General features: G+C 48.2%; 1 protein-coding gene across 5 annotated transcripts in view; it reads left to right on the top strand.

Moving 5' to 3' along the window:
- The window catches only part of LOC135918024 (uncharacterized), a 474,504-nt gene that overhangs the window by 407,988 nt on the left and 45,676 nt on the right, over positions 1-20,840 (top strand). For all 5 annotated transcript variants that reach the window (XM_065451696.2, XM_065451695.2, XM_070521484.1 and 2 more), the window contains one exon: positions 12,379-12,516. In XM_065451696.2, the coding sequence (XP_065307768.2) occupies positions 12,379-12,516 (138 nt within the window). The remainder of the gene's footprint in view (positions 1-12,378; positions 12,517-20,840) is intronic.

The following is a 20,840-nucleotide window of genomic DNA, read 5'->3' as shown; positions in this document are numbered from 1 at the left end:
GACAATGATATTTTATGATAGGCTGGCTGCGCCAATCACTTCGCGCGCTCGCGCTCTTCGGTGGGTATTGGCGGCGAGGAGGAGCGCCGAAGCGAGCTTAAAACGAGTTTAAATTCCCTCGTACGCTGCGGTCTTCATTTAGTGGCGAAATTTTCACGCTTCGAGTGTCTCCTTTACAACGCTTCAAAGCACTACAATAGGTAGTGGCTGCCTTTGAAGACGCGCAACATGGTAGGCTACTGCTCGGTGCCACAGGGCCGGACGCACGTAACGGAGGCCGGTGTCAGCCTTATTCACACGTAGCCGCATGACAAGAAGCTGCGTGAAGCTTGGTTCGCGAAACATAAAACCGGCAAAGAGTCGTTGGCTACAACTCGGGTATGCAGCAAGCACAGAAGCGAGGAAGATTTCTGCTACGGCGCCCGGTTTGCGATGTTCTGAAAACGCTCACTGAGACGCTCGCCCGAGTCCGCTGCCCGACTAATGTCATGACGCTTTGGTCTATGAACTTGTCGATGCTATTAGCCCTGAGAACGAACTACAGGGGCGCTGCGAGCGCCGCTCGCGTGACGTCAGGGCAAGGACTCGCGCCTGTCGTCTGCTACAGTTCGGGTGGTGTCCGGGCGCTTTCGGCGGTGTTGTCGTTTGCGCGCCCTCGTTCTCTTTGATTGTATACTTATGGCGGTCGTTTCAAATATATTTTTACGACGTCTTCATTTGCGAAAATTTATTCAAAGAGCTTATTTCTTAGACGACAATGCAGCTCTCGAAGGCAACGCTACAGTGCCAGCCGAAGGAGCGCAGACCAGCCCATTGCGGGTTTTTCAATCGACAACCGCAAAAATATAGAAAATAAGAATTCACGTATGATACGATACATGGCGCGGTGCAACAAGTATGTCGCAGACGCTGGCTATATATGACTCCTGCAGCAGTTACAATCCGCTAAAACTGATTTGCTCACGACGAGTAGTTCATGGTGTAATATCGAATTTTTGCGTTTTTTCACAGAAACGGTCGGCGGTAACACGAGGACTTAACTAATACTGCAGTTAGGTTCTACAAGTACAACTTGCTTCTTTGACTGCTTCTTAAAATTAGGCGGTTCTTCACGTGCTTATTTTAAGCGGCGGCAATTAGAAGTAAAGCTAATGAAGGCTTACGTCTATTTACAGAATACAAAATGGAATGTACCAATATATATTCCCTTTTCTGTGCTACACGTTCAACTCACTTGAGAAATTAACTGCTGGTGTTTGTTGCTTGAGGAATATACATGGCGAATTTGTTTGGCGAACTGACACAGGCTACACGGCCTAAATTTTTTAGTGAAATATGCCTGTTGGACCGCATGCCGCAGCCAGAAAGAAGTCGAAGCGTCAATCATTAGTAGTATGGGACATATTGAAGATATAATTCCCCTGTGGAGGGTCAAAAATCAAGTGAATATTATAGGGGTATTACTCAGGCTCGCGCGTGCGCACCTGACCCTTCTCTGGATCGCACAGCGCCGATGGAGCGGCGGTCGCTCGCTAGCACTTTCGCAGCAGCCCTAGCAGTCAGAGCTGTGACCCCTAACCCGCGGTTCGCAGTGAGTTGCGACCACGGCGGGTTCAGGCCAGGGGGGACAGGGTGAGTCTCGACCTAAGGTGTTTATTCACCTTAGAGTATAATGATTCCAACAGACAACAACAGCCACAACACACACAAATACAACACAACACAAAACCTCAGCGGCGGAGCATTCCGCACGTCTGGGGTGAAACAAACCGCACAATGTGGGAACCACAAAAGAGGCTGATAAGAGTTCAGCTCACCCAAAGTGGAACCGCGCTCGGGCGCTGGGGCGGTGAGTCGCACACAAAGGCCGGGCGCAACAGGGGGACGGCGTGCGGCGGTCTCAGCGGCTGATTTGAGATGCGGCCTCTCGCAAGCTCTTCCGCCGTGAGACACTAAGCGACATCTGCCACGCGCGCCACCTTGGAAGTTCCTGTAGCAGACGGCGCCCAAGCTAAACCGCGGCGCCGCGGTATTCGTGAGGTAAAAAATATCTGCACACACGCGAAAATAAAACGCTACTGGTGCCTGACTGTGGTGAAAAACGAAAAAAGGGCCCGAACTGCTAAATCTAGTCCTTTAATTTCAAATGAGCGCTGAAAGGAAAGCGCTCACGGAATGAGTGCTTGATCGCCTCGCGATTCCGCATGTTTGCCTTTCGTTCGTTTGCGTTCGTTTGCGAGCCTTGGTGATTGCTTGCGCTTAATCCTGTTTGCTCTGTGAATTCTTTTGCTCGTAAGTGTGCTGCGTACACACAGCGGTTACTTTGAACGAAGAATTCGGGTAAAAAAAGAAGGACCGCAAAGTTGAAACGTGCGACCCTCACGGCAACTAAACAACATCCTGTATGTGTGTGGAAACGAGTGCGCCAACAGTCTTCTTGCCGCTGAGTGTGTTTGTCGTTTAGCGAATACACGACGGCTTTTGTTTTCTGGTTCAGTGCTACGAGCCAGTGCAACTGTCGTGACATTCTAAAGCGGCGGTATGGATCATGTCAGCGAGTCTCCTCGATCGTGTTCGGGCTGCCAGCGCGATCTAATCACGCGGCCCACCAACATCGAGCGTAGTGTGTGCGCGTGTGTGAATGCGGTTGAGTGTTCTCGTGAACCGTGCGACGTCGCCACGTAAACTTGAATCATGACGTGCATTGTTGTGTTTATGCCTTTTCGCCTCCGTGCACCGCTAAAGCCCCCTAAGAATTAGGGCGCCCTTATACGAAACGCAAGCGGATTGGCCTAGCTATTACTGCACTGTGTTTTGCTGGCGATCCGTGTATCGCTTCTGGCGTTTTTCTTATGCTAATTTGCAGTTGTGTGTTTTTCATCAGTAAAATGGCATCGGCGATTACTGACACTTCTTCGAGTGTAAGGGAAACATGGAAGGAACGAGCTCGCAGCTGTATGTAATCTACTTTGATAAATTGTATTATACTATTACACTTTATTATTTGATGGCCAGTAGCAGTGGCTATGCAGTATTTGTTTTTAAAAGCAGAGTAATGCAGGAACTTAGGGATATATTTATTCACATATGCAATGCACAACAAACTATTAGGATATGCACAGTTGGAAATGACTTTTTGGACATATTGTAAAGCGCAGTTAACAACGCGCGCAAACACAGGAAAGTGTGAAAGTAGAATTCGCTGCTGAAATTTATTTTTTATCGCACGTAACGCAATGCGGATATTTGTCAGCGAGTTAATGCGTTTCTGCCCCACTATTTACTTGCATGCTAGGTCTTACTGCACTTGCTAAGTCAACGGGCTCATAATGCACTAAAATGAATAATCTCCACAAACCTCTGCCGTCAACATTCATGCGCGTGAACGAAATACTATCGCAGCTCTGCACACACACGTGTATACTTTCTCTCGCACCTTCGTATCGCTCTACGTTACTTTCCTCGCATAGTCGTGCAGTTACCGACGGTTCTGTCTTTCCGTCCGATTCTATGCGACCACATTTATTTTCTGGTTAGGTTTTGTTTGCCGCGCGGAATGCAAAATAACTTCTAGCCATCCTCCGTCTGATCTCGGCACTTACGCGCACAGCAACAAGGCATTTCGGTCCTTTGCATCCTAGGTCATACTGAGCTATTCGGCGGGCTCATAACGAACTAAAATAAATAATATCCACAAACTTCGGCCATCAACATTCATGCGCGCGAATGAAATACTATCATAGCTCGACGCATGCACGTGTATACTTTCTATCGCACCTTTGTATCGTTCTGTGTTTCTTGCGTCGCAAAACCGTGCAGTTACCGGCAGTTCAAAGTCCTTCCGTCTAATTCTGTGCAAGCATACTTTTCTTCTGGTTAGGTTCTGGTTGCCGCGCGGGATGCAAAATAACTTCTTGCCATCGTTCGTCCGGTTTCGGCACCTAACCGCAAAGCAACAAGGCCATTCGGCCCTCCCGGAACGAAATTATCGCAGCAATGCGCATAGCACAACAGGCGAAACGCGCGCACTTCCCCCGGCACGCAGGAACTTTCATGGCGGCAAAGGGGCGGAGCAAGGTCACATGTCACCGATCAGCCTATCGCTGGCGTCGTTGGCTGGATCAAAGCCTGTCTATACTTTGGAATCATTGAGGGATTTTATCCTGACAGCGCCCCAATGTGGAAACGCCAAGCAGCGCGGTCGCGTTGCGGCGTAGTCTCCGCTTTGTTTTAATTGTGCCGTCCGCGCTTTTCTTCGCTGCTCGTTCTCACGGCGCTCCGTTTTCGACGGCGGCAGATCGCCTGCTTGCGCAACAGCGATGCGAAGATTGCCGTGCGGTTTCAAGAAGGTTGCCGACGCCGACAGCTTTTTTTCGTGGCGGAAACCTCACGATAGAGGAGCGTCTGCTTCCGAACGTGTACGACGTTGAACAAATTGTGGACGGTGATGTGAGAGTGAAAGCCAACTGCATGTCACAGGTGTCCGACAAGATCGTAGACGACATCGAGTTAGAGGTACGCACCATGTTCAGAAATTTAGCCATTTTATTTCAATTACAACATAAGTCACACTGGCAGCAGGAACTTCTGTTGTCATACTACTCGATGACTGCAGATCCATTGGGCTGCTTCTTGACGGTTACGCGTCACTTCACAAAGGCATGTGCTGGAGTCTGTTTCACACGTGTCTTGCTGCTGCTCAAGAGCTGTGTCGCTGCAGTACGAAAGCACATGTCCCGGTGGTGCTGACTGCTGAGAAGACTGTTGTGATTGCCATTGGTCTGTTTGGCGCGGCTTCCATCTGCATCGCATATAAATGAAACAGTATGTGTGCCTATTTGTTGTGGGGATTAAATTACTCCCAATAATATGTTCGCAAAGGTAACGTTCCTGTGATTGTGTGCATATATTATTCTACAAGAGTGGTATCACTACAAGTTATGATACTTGCATACTTAGATACTTAGAAAGCATGGGCAAACAACAAACATAACGCGCACGTATCGAGCGGCTGCTTTCCGATGTGCCGCTTCCCGACGCACGCGATGACCGCGGCTTGCATTAAATACGGCCTGCTACCACACAAAAGTAGCGCGCGGCCCCTTTCGTTACGTGCACAACTAGTAATTTAAGTTGCGGCGTTTGGAAAAGGGAAATAATTCTCTTGAGCTCGTCCATGCCGATCGCGAGGGAAGGCACAGTGCAATCAAATAAATTCGGGGGTTCTAAGTGCCAAAACCATGCCAAAACCACGAAATCATTATGAGGCCCGCTGTAATGGGGAGTCTCAGGAATAATTTTAACCTCTGGGGGTTCTTTAACGTGCACAAAAATCAAAGCACACGGTAACAAGGGTGTTCTTGCATTTTGCCCCTATCGAAATGCGGCCGCCGTGGCTGGGAATCGAGCACGCGTCGTAGAGCTTAGCGGCGCAACACGCATGAATTTACCGCTAAAAAACGGCGGATGCCACCACAATTCAACAACGCGACACGACTAAACAAATGGCCGAGCACTAAAACAGGCATATGACTATTCCACTTTCAAGATATTACACGCGAATGCGAAAGTATGAGACTTACTTGACTCGGCGCACTGCAGTTATCCACGCTTGTCGTCTGTCCTTCTCGTATCACTTCCCAGGAAATCTGTAGAACTTCACGGGCGGCGTACGACCTTTCGTGTTTTCGAGGCTGCTGTGGCAATCAACAACACATCAGTATTGCGTGCCGCCGTTCCTGGCTGATGAGGTCGCACTCGGCATCGCAAAAACCACGCGCACGAGCGCTCCCGCCGTACAGAACACGGGCGCGCGCTAGCGTAGCGACGACCCTCGAAACTTCCATCGGTCCGCTAGGGCAGCATTCGGCGCTGGTGCCGCGCGGGCGAAGGTTGCCTCGTTGTCAGGAGAGGGACGGCGCTCGTGGCGCAGTGGCGCCGCCTGTGAGCAGCGCCATACTGGCTTGGGTGAAAGCGGTCTTTTGCATGGCAGGTATAGGCCGCGTGCACCGCCTATAGAGGCGCCACTGATAGCCACCTAGCGGGCGCTTCCAACAATACGCGTGGGAGCAGTAGCAGACGACAACGCTTTGCAGCAAGAGTGACTGAAGTTCGCGGCTGCGATTTGTCCTTTATTCGGGCGCCAGACTGCTTCTTCTGCGGTGACAGCTGTAGGGAAGACGCAGACCTCTGTGGGAGCGGGTATGAACAAGATGTTACCGGTGTTTGGGGCAACGTGGTCCACATACGCGCCAGCTGCGTCCCGCAGACAAACGCCATGAAGACCATTTACATGAAGTGGAGCTCATGTAAACTTGCCGACAAATTTTGTTGACTAATGCGATGTCTCGACCGTGTTTTCTTTTTTAAATTCTACCCTTGCCGTAATGCTGCTTCTGTACCTCAGTAATAAGCACCCGTCGTTAGTGTAGACTTAGATAACAAATCCGCACGGTGCGATGTCTGCATATGCCGTTGTGATTTTTCTGCCGATGAATACATGTGACGCCGCCGAATAAGTGTAGTGAAAGTCGCCTGAAGAAGAATAATTGCGAATTTATTGATAGAAACGCGTACACTATATAGTCAACGAAGCCACCAAACGCAGGGGTAATAAAAGCGCGTGTTAGCGCTGTACCGCCGATGAACTGCCGTTCGCGCTGCAGTTTTTGCAATTTTAATTTCCCTAAGGGAGCTGCTTGGAGACGTACAAAGCTATAGTCTGACTAACATTGCAGTACTTTTTTTAAATGTTACTAGAGAGAGGTGCCACATGATATATATCCAGCGCTGGCGGCAAGGCCGTGTTTAGTCGTATGCGGCGTAAGCATAATAAGAAACAATTCAGTTGAGTACAAAATTCACTTGCAAGAAGCGACTACGTTGTGAAACAAACAAATCACTCGGCGTGTTAAGTCTGCTCAGAAAGCATCAAGGTGTGATGACTTACCAAACGTGACGCGAACTATTCAGCGAAAAATGGATCAGCGAAAAATGTTACAAAAATACCATATGCAGCAACTATTAGCGATTCTCGCCCTGAGCTACCTATTTTCTAAACACATTTCCCAAAAAACCACAATATCTAAGATGCCCTCGGGCGAAATGAATAAAGCTGTTAAAGAAGCACTTGCTTGGTGTCATTCCGATAAGACACAGCGTGATTTATACCCTTTACAAACGAGGCAGGGTGAAAACCTCGCAGCTCAAAAGAATCAAGAGTTATGCATGAAGCAACTAGCAACAGTTAAACATGTGCGAAGCCACGCATAAAATCGATGTAAAAACATGAAGTGTGTGACAGCTGGTGCGAGGATTTACCGGGCCACATAAAACTAACAATTTGAGTTCTTGCAAACTTCTGTAGCTTTAACATACAATACAATGCGCTCGTGCAGTCGTGCTGCCTAGCTAGCCCAACGCGGTAAAGAAGCGGAAAACAATATAAGCGGCAAACGGCATTCTGAACTTTAGCGAAATGCCTTTAAACCGCATGTTGCACTGCAGACGAACTTCGTCGCTTACGCGTCTAACTACAATCGAGTAAAAAATAATAATAAAAAAGAAAAAAATACCGAAGCGACAAAGGAAAGGATGAGAACAAGAAATTTCGCGCCGAAGCGACGATCCATTGCCACCGTTGCTCCTGCTGAAGAGGCTTTGCGGGGAATAATTAGAACCGTATCACCGGCACGTTTTCGCCGGTATTTGAGCGCCCCACCCTGCAACAATTTTTCTTCGACATTCTTCGGAAGCTTTGGCCATCCCACACATGCGAAGGGTGTTGCCTATTTTGCTCTGAAAACACAAATAACGCGGAGAAGCACTATCAACGACGCAACAAACTACGGCGTGCTACGGCGCGCGGCTCGCTCCTCTCCCATGCGTTCTGCGCAAGGCCGCCACCAGTGGCGCGGCCATCGGCGTGCACGCCGCGTATACGCTCGGCGGTAGGTTCTGGCGTTTGTTTTCGCGGTCGTGTGGTCTGTTTAGTATGACGTGCGTCTTCTACGTGGTAAGCGCTTCTGTGAGACGTGCTGACATGGTTTAAGGCGTCATGGCCGGAATTTTCTGCTGGCGTTGAGGTGGACGGAACACGCAGCGCGATGTGTGCGCGCATAATTGAGCTTACACTAATCTGACCTTATTGCACTATTACCCTCTATTTCTAAGCTGCGGTTTAGGAGCCATGAAATATACGGGACGATCGTAACAGGGGGGTGCCGTTCTGCTACGATAGGAGCTGTGATATTATACCGTATATACTCGATTCTAAGCACCCCCTTTTTTTCACGATCGCGATGCCCAAAGTGAGGGGGGGGGGAGTGCTTAGATTCGAAAAATCTAGACTGACCCCCCCCCCCTCCCTCTTTTCGCTGTGACATCACGACGATACGGGTGCGAGCAATAACATGTTCTTTTGCAAACATTCAAAAGAAAAGTCGGTGCAGACAGTGAACCCACCGATTGTATCGGATGCTCAGTTGCTATCAATGCCACTCGAGTTCGTCGCACTGCTTGAACCGCCGCACTCGGTATCCCAAAGCAGGTCGTCTTCCGTTCCGTCGAAGTGGTTTGGGATCGAGCACTTCTTAAGGTTTTACCACAACGTCCACTTGGACCCGCTTCCACGCGTCCGAAATTCACTTTGCCATGGTTAATGGAGACGCTTTCTGCAGCTTTCGCCATACAGCCGTACAGTCCGGCTGTACGGCGTACTCGAGCCGCGGACGCCGTGCCACCTCGGGAGGCCGACGGCTCCGGCTCGATGGCAGAGGGAGCAAGCGTGCTTGGCGGCCTTGGCTTGGCTACACGCTCTTCCTAACAAATAGGGGGGTGCTTAGATTCGCATGCAAACTTTTTTCCCAGTTTTCTCTCGAAAATAGAGGGGGGTGCTTAGAATCGCGAAAATACGGTACTTTGACAAGCGTTCAACCTGTTCGCTGCAGGTTACATTGCGTGACTACTTGGTTCGATGGATGAGGTTTCCGCCCCTGAATAAAATAGTTTTGGCAAGTAATAGTGTACCTTACAGTCTGAATTAAGCTTGTCCAGCAAAGGGACTGTTTACGAACTGCGAGAGTGTCTATAAGCAGTGGTAGGTGCTGGATTACATATGTCTTTGTTCTATATACCGCATGGTCCAAGCATAAGGCATTAGCGGTTATATATTTATAAACGTTGTGCGGCGTGACTATGCGAGGTCCTATTGTGGCGTTAGGTTAGCCCGTTTTCTCTTGCTTTTTCTTTTTTTAAATTATGGGGTTTTACGTACCAAAACCACTTTCTGATCATGACGCACGCCGTAGTGGAGGACTCCGGAAATTTTGACTACCTGGGGTTCTTTAACGTGCACCTAAACCTAAGCACACGGGTGTTTTCGCATTTCGCCCCCATCGAAATGCGATGGGGGCGTCAGCCTGGAGGCTTACGAAACGGGTTCTACTCAAATTGAGGACGACGCAACGAGCTATAGAAAGAAGAATGATAGGTGTAACGTTAAGGGATAAGAAAAGAGCAGATTGGGTGAGGGAACAAACGCGAGTTAATGACATCTTAGTTGAAATCAAGAAAAAGAAATGGGCATGGGCAGGACATGTAATGAGGAGGGAAGATAACCGATGGTCATTAAGGGTTACGGACTGGATTCCAAGGGAAGGAAAGCGTAGCAGGGGGCGGCAGAAAGTTAGGTGGGCGGATGAGATTAAGAAGTTTGCAGGGACGGCATGGCCACAATTAGTACATGACCGGGGTTGTTGGAGAAACATGGGAGAGGCCTTTGCCCTGCAGTGGGCGTGACCAGGCTGATGATGATGATGAAATGCGGCCGCCGTGGCCGGGATTCGATCCCGCGACCTCGTGCTCAGCAACCCAACACCATAGCCACTGAGCAACCATGGCGGGTCTCTTGCTTTTTCGAGAAAGAGAATAACCGGGTTTTTTTTCGATTGTGTTCGTTCCGTTCTCTACGACGCACTAACACGTGTTACTGAAATTGTTTCCTCAAAAATAGGCATCGCATTCTTTTTATGCGATCCCTCATATATTATGGCTGTATGCAGGCCAAAAAGGCAATGCCGAAGCGCACAGCTTACATATGTACCGTGCTGGATCACCAACCGCAGTGATCGCTGTGTTGAGCAGCGCCATCGGCCTCATGCAGGAAGGCTAGCGTAGACATATGGTAATTTGAAGCCTACTAGACTTGAAGTGCGCGAGAACGATGCCGGTGCATCACAAATATTTGATAGCGCCTGCCGCTTAGATGTTTCGTAGTTGCCTTAGGTTGGCCGTGCACGAGCATGCGCTCTTATGCTTTATGTTTTACTCCCTACGCCAAGCGATCAGATAGTGAGCAGATTTACCATTTCATGCTGCTAATACAGACACACCGGTTTTCTTTGTTGAATTAAAACCGATATAAGCGAAATAGTTCACAACACATACAAACACCGCAACTGATAATGTGCATACATCGCGGCTGATAAAGCGCGTCACATTTTTGCGCCCCCAAGAGATATTTCCGCCTACTGTAGTTGCCGATGCACCGAAAGACTTCCCTGACAACCTTATACGAACGGACATGGCGTAGATATCACAAAGTATCATCTAAAACACCTCGAAATCGTTCCGCAGCACGCGACAGCAATACTTTCAAGCAGCGCCGCGCCGGATCGCCCAAGCCAGAGAGGAGGAAAGGCTCTCCGCGCGACCTATCCTCCTCGCCCGATGAAACGGTCTATACACAACCTGCGAAAGAGGCGTCGGCAGTGGAAAGGAGAATCAATTGTTGGTCTATGTCCACGGAGATCCGCCAGGACCTAGCCACAAGCAGCTTCGCTGTAAAACCTGCGTGTGTAAACAGACTTCATAACACTCTCTCTACCATTACCGTTCGAACGCCAGCTATAAAAAATGCCTTATTGTTTAAATTTGCCACTTCTTCAAGTCAATGTGCCCTCAGCCGGCAGAGTGCAAGACGATTTTGGCAATTAATTTGCGTTATTAGTTGGAATTGATTAATCCCTGTCGTGGTACTTCGCCGCCCATCCCTGACCAAAACACGCCTTTAACCCACAACCAATGTTTTGATTATGAGTGATATAAATGCATATGTTGTTGGAAGGGACTACCCTTTCGTTGTAGTCAGTTGAAACATTTTGATCTTCATTTTTTTTTAATATTCTGAAATATATATATATATATATATATATATATATATATATATATATATATATATATTTTAATTTTCCCATTGAGTTACACTTGTGCATTGCCGTGAAGTTCCGAAGGAAAATGTCCAGAATTCCTGGATATGACAAGCTTGCTACTCCACTACCCTGGTTTCGGAGGGGAGACTCATTAATCAGCCATTTACGTGAGGTAATTTTCACAAATACGTTCTACGGTTGGTAATATCGATGAATTATTAATCGATTATTCTTGTTAACTGTATCCCGCAGAACGAATAATTTTTAACAATGCCCACCTCCTTTCATTTTACTGACTTAATCGAGTAGGCCCGTTCAAATAATCGTTTTTGAGAGTTCAGCAGCAGTGGCGCGAAAAAAGCGTACCGGAATGGTGGTCACAACCAGTGACTCTGCGGCTGTGGTAGAGCGACTGTCGACTGTTTTTACGAGTCCCGAGTGATGCTGTGCCTAGCACTTCGCCTCCGGCACATCAGACACGCCACCATGCCGCCCGTAGCCGGAGACTTGAAATGTCCTCGCAATTCAAGGCATACATAACAGCCTAGTCGTTCATCGTCGTGCCACTCCCAGTCCACTAAAGAGGTGGCATAGCTTGCGCGCTGGCTTGAATCATGTACTTTGACATAGCCATGTAGTTCATGTCGATTCCAGCAAATCTATAGCGTCTGAGCATCTATTCTGGCATGCTGGTTGTGTGGCCATTCAAAGAAAGTGCCGGTTTCGCCCAAACAACCCAGCCAATTGACATTCCTTCGCTTTATATAAAAGAGCATGTTCTTTAAAATCCTAGACCAATAATTTTCGTTCCCCTCTGTATATTGCAGTTTCGTGCATGTTTCTTTTGGACTTCACCTTTCACTTTTGCCATTTTGCTTGTTTAAGTGTACTGTACTGTAAAGATTATCCTTTATCAAACGTTTATCGAATTGTGTTCTTGTGTGTTTGTGTGTTCCCAATCTCAAGCATTAAAATAGTGCTCTACAAGTGTAGATAGCTGTGTGTCAACCTTTTCAAAAGTGCCCGGCAGAAATTTTGATTAATCGATTAATCGGGGAAAATTGCCTGCATAAAAAGTGATTTATCGATTGAAGGCTAAGAAGATGAATTATTCATTGTTAAACGAATAAGAAAATTTATCCACCGTCTCTAATACGTTCGTTTGCAGGTTTCTTCCCGAACCAGTGCTACTCGCACAACCAGTGCATCGAGATGGACGAGCATGCCCTGTGCGTGAGCAACGTGTGTGACTGCGAAAACGGCTACCAGAGGGAGCTCATCTATTGGAAGTACGTCTGCAGGCCAGGTAAGTGGTAAATAGCTTGTTTTATCGTAGGGTTCAAGTTTACGCGCTTCTTAAAGGGACACTAAAGGCGAATACTAAGTTGACGTGGACTGTTTAAATACCATTCCAGAAAATTCGATACGCTTGTTTCGTGCCCAGGAAAGACTTAGTTCACGAGAAAATTGCATCTCAAGGGTACGAATACATTTTGAAAATTCAAGTCTCCTGCCACCAAACTGGGGGAGTGGTGACGCAGGGTGTGAGACCGGGCTAGTTGGTATTCCATGCTGGAGAGATTAGCGCAAGAGTGGACACGGGACACTAAAAAGGCGACAAGGACAAGGACATCGCGCTTGTCCTTGTCGCCTTTCTAGTGTCCCGTGTCCACTCTTGCGCTAGTCTCTGCGGAGTGGTGACGTTGCATACGCCATCACCACCGTTTGCTGCCGTCGGTCAGTAAAACGGCGCCCAATAAACGGTGGTACCGAGCTAAGGCAGAGCGTTGGATTCGCCGCTGCAGCTGCTTTTCGGTCAAGTGGCGTAGACCGTTCGGGCATCACGCGACATCACATGGGAGTTGAATTCTCTTCTGCCTGCAGTTTGTGCGAGTTTCGCGGGCCAGCAAAACCAGCGCAGCACTATGCCATAACGTAACTACTGAAACGCGTGGGCGGCGCGGAGTGGCGTTAAAACGAAACCTTTCGACGCCCGCGTCGTTGTAAAGGGTAGTTTCAATGAGTTTTTCTTTCTAAGAATGAAATAGAACTGAACAAGTAGCATTTTATTTCGTCTTATAGTACAAGGATGTTTTTTTCCAACGAGTGGTTGAGTACTAGTAACGGAATTTAACTGAGGCGTGCTTTCGTCATCAGGCTAGTGCTTGCACGTGCTGGGGAAGTCTCTAATCATGTCCTGCATTTACCTCAATTTCTTATTTATTGCGGCTCTGTTCGCGATAATATTGACGCCTTTGAGATCCTTAACCACTAATCTATCACTTTAGCTTGACTTAATATCTGCCTTTAGTGTCCCTTTAGAAACAACTGTTTATTATGTCAACTTTCCGGCCTGAGCCCATCCCGCGCCCGAACGTCGACATAACAGACCGTTTTTCAGAACTGAAGCAGCTTTTCAATAATTTTCGCCCATGACATATCATGGTCGAAACACATTGACATCATATGTAACAAAGCTTTTAGACGTCTCGGTTACTTCCATCGTTCATTGCGTGAGGCTCCAAAGGATACCAAACTGATGACGTATAAAACACTTATCTGCCCCATTCTTGATTATGGCCGCATCATATGGAATCCTCATAAGAAATCCGACATTAAAAAGTTAGAATCAGTCCAAAAGAAATCAGTGCGCTTCATTTTTCGCAACTATAGCCGAGATTTTTCCCCTTCTTCCCATTATACAGCTACAGGTCTTACAGTTCTTTCATCTCGCCGCCGCTTAGAATGCATGAAATTTTTAGACACGCTGATTTATTCTGAGCGCCTTGATACACTAAATAATTATTTGAAACCTTCTATCACTAGGAGTTCCCATAATCTCAACCTTATCCCTTTCTTTTGCCGAACGGAAATGTTCAAGCACAGCTTCTTTCCATTGGCCATTGAACTCTGGAATTCACTGCCTGGAAGCATCCGCTCTTTACCTATGCAAGAATTTTTGAAAGCAATTACATATACTTGATATTCATATTTTTTGTGCCTGTATCTCGTTTTCTTGCTTTCCTTTTTTTTTCACTACCCACTCCTGCAATAGCCTTCACCGAGGCTGCAGTATGTATAAATAAATAAAATAAATAAAATAAAATATACAGGGTGTTTCAGCGAACACTTTCAAAAATTCTTAAACGTTGCCTGTGGCAGATAGCACAATTCTTGTTCATGAGGTGGTCTACACGAAGCGGCGGACACTACTTGCACAAAAAAATTAAATGCATAATCGACTATTTAATAAAAATTCGCCTGTTAGCTTTTTAACTAATGACCTTATGGCGCATATTGCAGTTAACAAATTCTAGCCGTGGAGTTCGCAAGGCGATCGGATGCACTTGGAATGAATTCTCAGTAAAGCAATGAAGGGGGCAAGTTGGTGAACGTTCACAATTTCTTTGCGCTACGTTCTTCCACGTCCTGTCCTTCCTTAATATCGTCTGTGTAAAACTGAGCGCAATATAACCATTCTCAGGGTGACATCAGTTTCGAGATATTAATTCCCGAACATTGCGGAGAAGTGCATTGGGGTTCCAGTTACATTCGCGCTTGAATGCACCAAACTACGTTTTGTTAAGAAAGTAACCGGAATGCTAATGCATTTCTCCGCAAAGTTCGGGAATTCATCCCTCGAAACTAGTGTCATCCTGATAATTTGTTCCAATTGAATACGCCTTGCGAACTGCACGGCTAGAATTTGTAAATTGCAAATTGGGCCCTAAAGTAATTACTTAAAACATAATTAGATATATTTTGCTAATTAGTCGGTTATGCATTTCAATTTTTGTGCATGTCTCTTCGAGTAGACCAGCTCATGAACTAGAATTGTGCTATCTGCCACAGGGAACCTTTGAAAATTTTTGAGTGTTCGCTGAAACACATAGTATAAAGGGTGTCCCAACTACCATGCCCCAATATTTAAAAACATACAAATGCCACGTAGCTGGACAGAACCGAAGTAATGTTGTTTACCGTCGCTTGGAGATAATTAGGCTATTTTTGTATTCTGCCTAATTACATAATTAGCCATGATGAATTAATCATCATTCTCAAGTATTTTAATTAGATGAAAAGTGTTAACGAGAAATTGTAGAGCGGCGTGAAAAAGGTCGCAGTGACGTTTCGCTTCGTGAACGCAGATGACGCGCAAGCGTATGGGTGCTATACGCACACGATGCTATCGGCCCCCCGTGCGCCTTGATGCCTACGCTGTCCGCATCGCAGATCGTATTCAAGACAGGGCTCGCGCAGCAGCGCCATACGCAGGAGCTGCCGGAGAAGAACGCCCTCCTCCCTAGCCTCTCCCCCTTGCCTCGCGTGATCGACAGGAGGGGGCGCGCTTTCATCCCGCCTTTCTCGCTCGCGCACGCGAGATGGAGCCGCGTTCACCTGCTCACCCTCGCACTTTTAACGCGACAGCGTTAAGGAGCTCGTGTCGCAGAAAAGCCGGTGTCGGCGGCGTTGGCCGTGAGCGATAAATCCCAGCAGGCAATTCATGAATAAAAAACAACTTGCAAGATGTGCTGGGTGGGAATCGAACCAGGGTCTCCGGAGTGTGAGACGGAGACGTTACCACTGAGCCACGAGTGTTTTTTTTTCTCTCTTGTTGTGCACGTGTCTTCGAAGACTGGGTTTGATTGTATGTTTGTCAAGCTATGTACCCACTGAGCCACGAGTTCGATGCTTCAAAGCGGTGCAAAACCGCCTCTAGTGAACGCGGTGTTGCCTTAGAAACGAGCTGTTTCTACGGCTCAGGCATGCGTCGCTTGCTCAGGCGCACATTTCGTTGTCGCGCCGAACGCTGCGTTGCTCGACGCTCACCGCGTCCGATGCGGGGCGCGTAGTCGCTGCGCCGTAGCCCATTGTCTTACACCCCTTGGCGTGTCGACTCTTGAAGGCGAAGCTTAAGCGTCCTCCAATTTTTTTCACATACACATACAGTATACGGCGCGCGACGACGAATTTATCGCCCCTGGACTTTAGACGGAACCTCACGCCTACGGCGATGCAGACGAGAGAAATGCGACTCGTGTGTCCACACAATTGATATCCCAATAAAATATCGTGTTTAGGAGTGAGCGTCTGGATGAACGTCGTTTCCATCGCCCAGAGCAGCCTGTTCTCTCTCCACACCGTCATTATAACACCTCTGTTCCAACCGTCCCCCCTGGCTGTAGCCAATCACACACAGGTCACAACCCACCAGGACGACAGCGAATGAAGAAGCCCCAACACTGTCCCAGACGAAATATCGTGCCGACGACACCACCAAGTTCCAGCGGAAGCAAAGGTCGAGAGAGGGTCTGGCCGTGGGAATGTGAGATATATTTTGCTTGATTTGTGCAAAGGGGAGCTCAGAAGCGTTGCGAAAAAAGTAGACGTGCACAGGGAAGACGCTCACTTGCAACTAGGTATGTTTTCAGAGACAACCAACCAGGAACGTTATTGCGCATGCGCTGGCATTGAGAATTGTAAAAATGTTTACATTTTATATATATATAAAATTCACCCAACAACAGGGCATGCATCACTACATCAATAATGGCAGTTATAGTGTAGGTGATAGCAACAACGGCAGGTGCAAGTGGCCCGACAGAAGTCATCCCAAAAAATCCTTTGGGGGGAGGGGGACTGAGGAGGGGGCGTCGAAACTTCAGCCAAGGGCGAGGAACGTAAATTCCTTATTCGGAACGTAAATTCCTTATTCATCAGATGCACTAACGGGGCACCAATACAAAGGCTAGCATGTCCACGTCTCCTTTTTCGGCAATGCTTCTGCGCTACCCTTTGCATAAATCATGTCAAACCAACTACGCCAACAGCTTACTATTCTAGATCTTTTACTCCCAACGGTTCTTCTCCACTGCTTCTCAGTACAGAAAAGGCACAAGTTCGTGGCGGCTTTTTTCCGCGAGACGTCCATGAGCCCCGTAGAACGCCCTGTTGTAAGCATTCGCTTACTGTCTAAATTGCCTAGCATGGTGTCAGCGCGCACATGCAAACATGAACTCTTGTGTTCATTGCGAAGTGTTGTATGTTCTTGCATCCTTTGTTGATCAATACGAACATACTCATTACTAGACTCATTATTAGCATTATTTAATAACACTTCCTCCTATGTGAAATATCTAAATGGGCCCTCTACTAGCCATTGACTAGGCGACCGTACAGATTGTGCGTATCCTGTAGAACGAAAAGTGTGTGTGCAATAAAGAAAGAAACGAAACTTCATACTCGATGATCGCGGACACTTGCTATCGAAACGCTGGCGTCAAGAATCGCGGAAGACCCGCCCTGGTTGCTCAGTGGCTATGGTGTTGGGCTGCAGAGCACGAGGTCGCGGGATCGAATCCCGGTCATGGCGGCCGCATTTAGATGGGGGCGAAGTGCGAAAACACCCGTGTACTTAGATTTAGGCGCACGTTAAAGAACCCCAGGTGGTCAAAATTTCCGGAGTCCTCCACTACGGCGTGCCTCATAATCAGAAAGTTGTTTTGGCATGTAAAACCCCACAATTTTAAGAATCGCGGCAGCAGCAGCGAGCGAAGCAAACTTGCTGCTGTCTATCGCTTCAACGCAAACTGAGTGGCGAAAACAGTGTGACCACAGCGCATGCAAAGCTATGAGCCATCGGCCCACGACTATGCCCCCAAAGCAGATCGCTTTCAAGATAAAGCGCGAGCGACCGCGCGCGGCCGAAGTAAAACGCCCCCCTCCCTCCCCTTGTTTTGTTGTAGCGCAAGCTGAACAAGGACAACAGAAAGGCACATCTGACACACACAGCGCTAACTTTTAACAACAATTTATCGTTCTCGTCGCTATATATAGACCCGTGCAACGTCATACAGCTCGTGTAAAATTTCGCTAAAAATGAACAAAAAAATAAACTGGGAACCACACGTAGCAGGTCTTTGACTCACATATTCACAGACATGTACACGTTCAGCGCGAACAAAGGTAATTGAGCTCTTTTGAGGATAATGAAATGGAAGGTTTACTGGCGCATGCGTCGCCGAATGTTGATCTGTGTCTAGCTTCTATTATCAAGCGAGTCATCTCACACCTGCTTTTACTCATGATGACTGTTTCTTTAAATCTAGGCTCGCATTTGGATTTCTGGCAATGGATGGCAAGAAAGCCGTCGGCGGCCAAGTTGTTTACTTTGTTATTGTGTTCTCCTAACCTGTCATTTAATATTAATAAGATATGCCGTACCATCAAGCCCCTATAGCTACCCTCATATCCCTCCCCTCCCCTGGTGCCATGCGCACGACGGAATACGGCGCGCTTCCTCCCCTTACGCACGCGAGATTGAGCCGCCATCGACGGCTCACCGTCGCACACTTTTACTCGCGCACACAGCGTAGGACGGTGTTACCACGAGACGAACCTAGTACGTACGCATCGCAGAGAAAACCTGTAGCAGCCGCCAGAGGAGCTAAACTCAGCGCGCATTCGCCTACCTCTCTCCTGCACGATGCTTCGCCATAGGTGTTCTGTGGCTTCGCCTAGTTTCTCCATACCCACTTCGCGCAACGTTACCTACAGATTTCACTAGGTGGTCGTACTTTGCAGCGCGCTGAGCGCACTCCTACGTGCTTTCCCAGGCGCGCAATTCCCATCACTTCCAGGCGCCTTCTTCGTTCGCTTGTTCGCGGCCTCAGAAGACACCGCCTATGTAAAAAGCTGGCGTAAAACTTGCGCGTGAAACTCCCCATACCCAAGAACTAAGAAAAACGTTGTGCCCTTCGATAGCGCACATTCGAAATTGATAAAGAGGGGCACAGCCACCAGATGCCTTCAGAGTGCTTTGCAAAAGTCATCTGTTCACCAAATTGAGCATAGTGTGTGTAGCCAAGTAGACAGATTGAAACATGCAGGTTTTCTAGTGTCTGTCATTTCATTTGTCTGTGGAACATTGCGTCACAAATTAAAACGGGTGAGGAAGTGCCCAACCAAAGATTGTGGCAAAAGACCTGTACATGTAATCCCTTACCTCCATAAAGTTTCACGTAATTTGAAAAGGTCGCAAACTGACACAATGTCAATCTAGTTTTTTCAGTGCCTTGTAAATTGTCAGCAGTGTGTAACCTTCAAAACAAGAAGCACCAGAAACGCACGCAGTGTCATACTAATCACCGGACCAGTTACGCCGAATGCACTTCAGATGTTGTGTATCAGATGCCCTTAGATTGTGGACACGTTTATACAGGACAAACCGGCCAGTGTTCAATGACAAGGCTAGACAGCACAGTAATGACGTTAGAAAAGGATACGGTAGTCGCCTGGCCGAACACTGCAAAAAGTGCGCGTCCACACACAGGTTTGGTGACACAACTTTCTTGAGGAAAGGAAACACAATAACAAATCGCGAAATAGTTGAAGCATAGTGCCACAGGAATGAGAGTAGCCAAAAGGGATAGGGAATTGTATTTACAAAATACGTACAGAGAGAGAGGGCTGCAGGCTAGATGGCAGAACAACACGAGCGCTACTCTGATCGTCGTCTTCACCGTCTTTCTGGCGCATTCTTCCGTGCTCGGCAGGATGCGTGCTTCCATGCACGGGAATAGCGCGTAAAATGGAACCCCCGCTGGCGAGAGCGCCGTCTCGACGCTTAAGGAGCAGTAGGATCGTGTCCGGCAACATAAGGCTTAAGTCGGGAGACGTGCACGATATCATTGGCGGACGCGCCAGATGATCGACTGTCCTATGGAGCGATATCGTACGTGACGTCACTGATTTGGCGTAGGACCTTGTAAGGCCTGGAGTAGCAGGAAAGAAGCTTTGACGACTTACGAACGTGGCGGCAAGGCGTCTAGACGAGGACGGAAGAGCCCGGAGAGTAATTTACGCCTCTGTGATGCGATTGTAGCGGGCCTTCAGGGACAGCTGGGAGGCATAAAGACAATCCCTTACAATCTGGCGAGCCGTTGCAGCACGAGAAATGGCATCGCGGGCGCAGTCTGTAACAGGGTACACAGGTGATGGTAAAAGAGTCTCGAAGGGCGATGTGGGATGGCGGCCAAACGAGAGATAAAAGGGGGGAAAGCCAGCGGTGTCATGGCGTGACGAGTTGTAGGCAAATGTCACACAAGGCAAGGGGCTGTCCCAATCACGGTGGTCTGAGGAAACGTACATGGAGAGCATTGTGGTCAGCGTATGGCTGAGGCGCTCGGTAAGCCCATTGGTTTGCGGATGGTAGGCAGTGGTTAGCTTGTGACGTATGGAACACGAGCGAAGAATGTCGTCGACGACTTGGGACGGCAATGAGCGACCACGGTTGGTCAGCAGCTGTCGAGGAGCACCGTTGTGAAGAATGACGTCGTAAAGGAGAAATTCCGCATCGTCAGTGGCACAGCTTGTCGGCAGCGTCCGCGTGATAACCTATCGTGTCGCGTAGTCCGTAGCTACGGCAATCTACTTGTTCCCAGTCAGAGATGTTGCGAATGGCCCGATGAGATCAAGGCCGACGTGGTAGAACGGGACACCAGGAATGTCTATGGGCTGAAGAGGACCGGCTGGCGACAAGGATGGATGCTTGTGGCGCTGGCAGGACTCGCAAGCAGTAACGTATCGGCGCACAGAGCACTGGAGGCCTGACCAGAAGAACCGACGCCG

The sequence above is a fragment of the Dermacentor albipictus genome, chromosome 7 (assembly GCF_038994185.2).
Source record: "Dermacentor albipictus isolate Rhodes 1998 colony chromosome 7, USDA_Dalb.pri_finalv2, whole genome shotgun sequence".
In the NCBI taxonomy this organism is placed as follows: Eukaryota; Metazoa; Arthropoda; class Arachnida; order Ixodida; family Ixodidae; genus Dermacentor; species Dermacentor albipictus.
The sequence above is the reverse complement of the archived record's forward strand: the minus strand, read 5'-3'. Positions and strand labels throughout refer to the sequence as shown.